The 6,288-nt window shown below is 67.3% G+C and overlaps 1 protein-coding gene across 2 annotated transcripts; it reads left to right on the forward strand.

Annotated features, from left to right (window-relative positions):
- Positions 1-847: 847 nt before the first annotated feature.
- On the forward strand, positions 848-5,467 carry RNF208 (ring finger protein 208). Of its 2 annotated transcripts, none has more exons than XM_068211639.1 (2): positions 848-1,527; positions 2,899-5,467. In XM_068211639.1, exon 2 carries the CDS (start codon positions 3,591-3,593, stop codon positions 4,386-4,388), a length of 798 nt encoding a protein of 265 aa, XP_068067740.1. In that variant the 5' UTR covers positions 848-1,527; positions 2,899-3,590; the 3' UTR covers positions 4,389-5,467. The 2 variants fall into 2 exon arrangements, with proteins under 2 accessions (XP_068067740.1, XP_068067741.1); XM_068211640.1 differs by lacking the exon at positions 848-1,527 and adding an exon at positions 1,872-1,895.
- The last annotated feature ends 821 nt before the right edge of the window (positions 5,468-6,288 follow it).

Genomic DNA, 6,288 nt, shown 5'->3' on the forward strand with positions numbered 1-6,288 from the left:
AGGCACCCACAGCAGGGGAAGAAGGCAGCCTGGCCTCCAACATCTGCCAGGGGACATCCACGCCTCTAACATCTGCAGGAGCCAGGAAGCATGCACCAGGACTCATCTACTCAGGGCACCTTGTGGGGTGTCCCCAGCCTGTGGGGTCCTGTCTGCCTGTGCCACTGTGAGGGTCGCACCAGCAAGCCCATGGCCATGAGCAATGATCCCCAGCGCCCTGCAGGGACCTGTCAGCATTGCTGGGACCCCCCACCCACCACACTGAGCCCACCGTGTCCCCAGGGACCAATGAGCCCCTGTGCCCAGGTGCCCCGGAGCTCAGCAGGGACTGGGAGGCTGTCAGGGGACCCCCTCTGCTTCCCCGACAGCCGGTGGCCGTGGATCCCAGGGGACAGCGTGGGGTGCATGGCCGATTTGGCAGTGGGAAAAAGCAATGGTGGGGGAATTCCTGGCTGTCCGACCTCTTCCCAGCCCCGGGGGCTGCAGGGGCTGCTGGCAGGGCCCCGCTCCCCGATGCTGCCCCACAGCCGCGGCCCCGGAGCGGCACCGCCGCCGCGGAGCCGCTTCCAGCGGCGCTGGATGCTGAGTCACCGCGGGCCCCTCGGAACGACCCGCGGGGCCTCGGCCAGCGGCGGGAGAAGGAGCGGGGCCGCAGGGAGGGTTCGAGAGCGGCTACGGGGAGAGGGGGTGCGGGGCAAGAGGGGCTGTGGGGTGGGGAAGCGGGATGTGTGGGACGAGGGGAGACGGTCGGGGCAAGGAGGAATGTGCGGGGAGGGGGCTGTGCGGGGCGGATGAAGGGGTGCGGGGCGGGGAGGGGGCGTGCGGGGAGCGGGGTGCGGGGCGGGGAGGGGGTGTGCTGGGCGTCAGGCGCTGCGGCCGGCGGGCCCCGGCGCTGCTGAGCGAGAGAAATGTGAGGCGGCTGCACCACTGCGGCGGCACTGCGGGCGGCGGCGGGAGCGCGCAGCAGCGCCCGCGCCGCCGGGCCCCGGGAACGGCGGGCACGGAGCCGCCGCTGCCTGCCCGCTGCTGCCCGCCGCTGCCTGCACCTGCCGAGGGGCACAGGGGGGCCTGGCATCAGCCCCCCGCAACCTGCGCTGCCGGCCAGGGGTGTTGCATCAGCCCCGCGCCGAGCCGGGGTCCGCGGCCGGGGGCGGCGGGGGGAGCCGGGGGAAGGCACGAAGGAGCCCCCCGGAGCGGCAGCGGCCGTACCTGCCGGCTCCCCCGGCCGCCGGTCCCCGCCGAGCATCCGGAGCAACCCGGCGCCGCCAGCCCCGGCCTCTGTACCCGGTCCCCTCCCCGCGCCGCCGCGGCCGCGGCCGGAGCAGGCAGCGGGGCCGGGGGCGGCCGGCCAGGACCATCCCCGTGGAGCCGCGCCTCGGAGCCGCCAGCATCCCCGGGGAGCCGCGCCTGGCCGGGGCAGCGCCGCATCCCTCTGCCTTTCAGATAACCTCCGCCGCTCGGGCCTGCGGAGCCGCACCGGGCACGGAGCGGGGGCTGAACCGGGACCCCTGCCCGGGGCCAGCGCAGGTAACGGCGGGCGGGGGCGGGGGAGTCACCCTGCGGGGGTGCGGGCGCGCTGGTGTGTGCTCCGCGGGGCTGCGAGCGTGGGGCAGGGACGTGTGGGGCTGGGGATTGCGGTGGGAGGTTGGGGAGGGGAAGATGCTGGGGAGGGCTGTGTCACCCCAGAAGTGATGGGGTGTGGGGTACGTCGGGGGCTGTGTCACCCCAGATGTGACGGGGATGGTGGGGGGGCTGTGTCACCCCAGGGGCGGTGGGGCTGCGGGGTGCTGCGCCAGGGCTGTGCGTGAAGGGGTGTGACAGAACGAGCGTGGGAACGCGGTGACAGTGCGTGGCACTGCTCACCACCCGTATCGCTGGGCTCGTGGGCGCTGCAGGTGAGTGTCTGTGTGAGAGCTGCAGGCAGAGCCCCCGGGGCTGCTGCTGTGTGCGGGACGGGGCGGGGGAATATATGCTGCTTGTGGGGCGCGGGGTGCAGGATGTGGGGTGCAGGATGTGGGCCCGTGATGGGGAATGAAAGAGGTGAGGCCTCCCTCCGCAGGACAGGATGCTTGTGGGACCCCAGTGCTGCCAGGGCATGTCCCCCGGGACATCCCTACTGGGGCTGGGCAGGGGATCCAGCCCACTCTCCCAGCCCAGGCATCCGGGGCTGAGCCCCTACGGCCTCGCTTCATCCCCAGAGACTGCTGCTGCTGCAACCAGATGGCCCCCTCGGGCCCCCTCCGCCAGGCATGGCAGAGCCCGGCGGGAGCAGGCATCCCTCTAACAGGATTTGCAGCGTGATGGAGGAGAGCGCCTTCGCCCTTCTCGGAGGAGAGCCGGGCTGGCGCAGGGGCTGCTGAGGGAGAAAATGGCCTCGGGCTGGCTGCCTGCCCCCCATCTCCGGCCCGCAAACGTGGCCTGTCCTCTCCATCAGCCCCGGGACAAGGGCAGGGAGCTGGGAAGGGGGGGAGAGGAAGCTGGAGGGAGGGATAATAGCAGGGACAGATCAGGAGCAAGCGATGGAGGTAAAAATAGATCCACTGAGCAGAGGAGGGGCTAAACGTGAGAGAAAACCCTGAGCAGAGGCAGGTCGGTGGAGGAACCCCTTCGGGAGAGGCCCTGCAGCCCAGCGGAGCTCTGGAGGACCTGCCCTCCCACCCTCAGGGCAGAGTGGGGTCCCGGGACCCCACGCTCGGGGCCGCCGAGGGGATGCCTTGGGGAAAATACCTGCCTGCTGCCACTTCCGCAGGCCAAGCACGCGGGCGGATGGACAGGACCCGTAGGGCACGATTGCCAAATTGCCGGGATGTAGGCGGGCACGCATCCCGAGGGAGCGCTGGCAGCCGGTAGATCCATGAAGAGCCCTGGATCCAACACCCTCTCACTTTTCATTTCCAGCAAGCACGGAGCTGAGCTGGGGACAGAGGTACCAGGGACCGAGGGGACAAGGTGTGTGGTGTCCTGGCTGCAGACACGGTGAGCTGCCCTCTGGCACGGGATGTGCCCTGAGCCCCTGCCCTGTGGGAGCTGCCGGTGACTGCAAGTGGGAGAGCCGGGAAGTCAGAGCAAAGGAATTTGCAAACACATTCTTCAGCGCCACGAGGATCCCACTGCCTGTAAACAGGAACAGAGGCTGGCCTGGGGCGAAGTGAGAGCTGCCTCCAGTTCTGCAAGATCCTTCCTGGACTCACCTGCCCTGGGCAGTGCCCAGTGCCACCATCCCCAAATTACTGTTCCCGACTGCAGCTGATCCGCTGTGGGAAGTGGCAGCGAAGGCAAAGAGCAGGGCTGTTGAGTGACTGCCAATGTCACATTAACATCCTGGGGAGGCTGCAGGGAGCCGGCGCTTTGATCACCCGCCCAAGAGCATCTCGAAGCAGGCAGAATGGCGCTGTGAGCCCTGCCTTCTCCCTGCCCCAGCCTCACACCTGGCATCCTCAGGGCTGGCTGCAGGAGAGGGGCGTGGGGTCCGCTGGCGCTGGCCCATCTCCCCAGGATGCTCTCCCGCACCAGCTGCTGCTCCCTGTGCTCCTGCTCTGCGGCCAGACCGAGATTGAAAGCTCAGCAGGCTGCCAGCATGTTTTAGCCTCATGCAGGCGTCCCTTGGAGACCCCAGAGCAGTGGACAGTAATGTGAAAACGATACTCATGTCGTGTCTGAAAGGGCAACAGGTCATCATTAAAATGGAGGCGATGAAAATCATCCACCCGGAGAAGTTCTCGGAACTGCAGGCGTCGCAGCCACGCTACGCGCCCGCCCCACGCCGCGAGCCGCCCCTCGTGGCCAAGCGCGCGTGGCCCTCCGAGTCTGAGATCATCGTCAACCAGGCGTGCGGGGACATCCCCGCCTTGGATGCCACCCCCGGGCCCCTGCCGCTGCCCCGGACTCCCCCCCTGCCGCGGCGCGAGCGCGGCTACCAGGGCCAGCGCAAGGGCAGCTCTGAGGTCTGCTACCACCGGCAGCCGCCGTCGGATGAGGTGATCGTCAACCAGTACGTGCTGCACCCCTCGACGCCCTGCGAGCCCCTGGAGTGCCCCACCTGCGGCCACATGTACAACTTCACCAACAAGCGGCCCCGCATCCTCTCCTGCCTGCACTCGGTGTGCGAGGAGTGCCTGCAGATCCTCTACGAGTCCTGCCCCAAGTACAAGTTCATCTCCTGCCCCACCTGCAAGCGGGAGACCGTCCTCTTCACCGACTACGGGCTGGCGGCGCTGGCCGTCAACACCAGTATCCTGAACAGACTGCCGGCCGAGGCCCTGGCTGCCAACCCCGTCCAGTGGAGCAGCGACACCGACCGCAGCTGCTACCAGACCTTCCGCCAGTACTGCGGGGCCGCCTGCACCTGCCACATCCGGAACCCGCTGTCCTCCTGCACCATCATGTGAGCCCCGCGCCCCGCCCGCCCCTCCGCAGCGGGGGCACGGCGGGCGGGACAGCGCGGCCAGCGCCAGGCCAGTCCCCTGTCCCCTCTCTGCCAGTGGCACCGCCAGGGAATGCTCTCATACTCACCATGGCCAAGGATGTGGGACCGGTGTCCTTGCCAGCACTCGCGGGGGGCAGTGGGGGTGCTGGGACCTGGCAGCAGCCCCTACTCACCAGTGGTGCCCGAGGAGAGGGACGCTGGCATGGGGCGCACATCTACCAGCGCATCCAGGGTCTGCGGCTCCCCTGGCCCTGCGGCCGGCGCTCCTGTGGTGCATCGAGCATCTCACCATGCTCCTTCCCCGGGTGCCTCTCCTTCCTCTCTCCCCAGCTCTCCCAAGAGTGGACGCTGGGTTCTGGCCAGAGTGACGCCCTCCCCATCGCCCCACAGCCGGCAGCAGCAGCACAAGGAGCCCTGGAGATGCATGGTGCCACACTGGGCCACCCTCCCAGGACAGGAAGTGAGGACAGGTCCCCAGCTGCCCCCTCCACCCCCTCTCTATAAGTTATTTGCCAAAGCTTTCATCTCAGTGGCCACGCCGCCATGCGCCTGAGTCTCAGTAGCCACATCAAGCCGCCACACCGGCCCCTCAGATGCCAGCAGACATGCGGCCCATGTCCTCCGCAGGCCCTTGAGGAAAGCTCCACTTTGTCCTCGTTTTGGAGGATTCTTGTTTTTCCCCATCCATCCCCGGCCACCCCATCCCAGGCCACTACGTGTTCACAAAGGCACTGAGCTGTGCCCATTCTCTGCCCCTCCACCTGGGACCCACAGCAATGCCCCATGGGATGGCTCAGGAGGGTGGCACGGGGTCCAGTACCCCAAATTGCTGACTCCAGCAAGGGGATTTGACTGGGTAGGGGGACCAAGGTCTTGCTCCTGCCCATAGTCCCTTCCCCAGAGCAGCACCTCTGCTCTGACCCTGTGCAGAGGGGCTGGCAGGACAGCAGCCCCCTGTGCAGTCTTGCTTTCTCCAGAGCACCTGGAGGGGTAAGTTTGCTGCCAAAAAAAGCAAAAAAAAAAAATCAAAATAAAGAAAAAGCCATAATTTTGGGTGCTCCTATGGGGCTGAGCACCACAACCCAGCATGGCTACGGCACCAGGGGCACATGCTGCCCAGTCCCAGGGTGCTGGGGCTGGGTGAGCCTGTGGGGTCCCGGAACCCTGCATCCTGGAGGAAACAGCAGCCCTTGGCACTGGCCAAAGCCCAGCATCCATCCGGGGAGAGGGGCCAGTCCATGCCCTGTCCAGTCCCGAGGGAGCGGGCGATGCCACTGGCGCAGCCCCAGGACCGTTCTCCCTCCGGTGGAGAACGGCGCCGGTACCGTGTCTGTGTTACTCTGCCAATGCCTCCCGCTGCTGGTTGTGACCATGATCATGTTTTATACCCAGCCTTGTTCTGACCCCATCAGTGTCCCCAATAAAGATTATATTGGAACGAAGACTGAGCTGAGTCTGGGGGTGCGGCACTGCGGGCAGGAGTGGGGTGACACGGGATGTGCCCTGGCGCTGCTCCACCTCTGGGACAGGCTGTGGGGCCATACCCGGGTTAGAGCTTTCCCCTGGGCTGGCACCTCCTCCTCCAACCTCGCTTTCAGCTCTGATGGGGTTGTGTCCCCTCCCTGCCCAGCCCCTGCACGGGGCTGGGCACCTTGGGGGACCCTGCTCAGCTTGGCAAGGGGTCCTCAGCCACAGCAAGAGCCCTCAAACACCCTCTGGATGTGCCCTTTCTCCCCAGGTGATGTGGGATACTGGGGGAAGGATGTGCCATTTGGTGGCACCTGCTGTTGAAGGGAGCTGGGCAGGGTCATGAGCCGTGCCGGGCTCCCCTTGCCCTGTTCTGGTGAGGCAGCTGCACCCAT

The sequence above is a fragment of the Anomalospiza imberbis genome, chromosome 21 (genome assembly GCF_031753505.1).
Source record: "Anomalospiza imberbis isolate Cuckoo-Finch-1a 21T00152 chromosome 21, ASM3175350v1, whole genome shotgun sequence".
Taxonomy (NCBI): Eukaryota; Metazoa; Chordata; class Aves; order Passeriformes; family Viduidae; genus Anomalospiza; species Anomalospiza imberbis.

What these genes read in the sequence shown, in the direction of transcription:
- RNF208 (XM_068211639.1), top strand. Translation starts at nt 3,591, where the DNA reads ATGCAGGCGTCCCTTGGAGACCCCAGAGCAGTGGACAGTAATGTGAAA.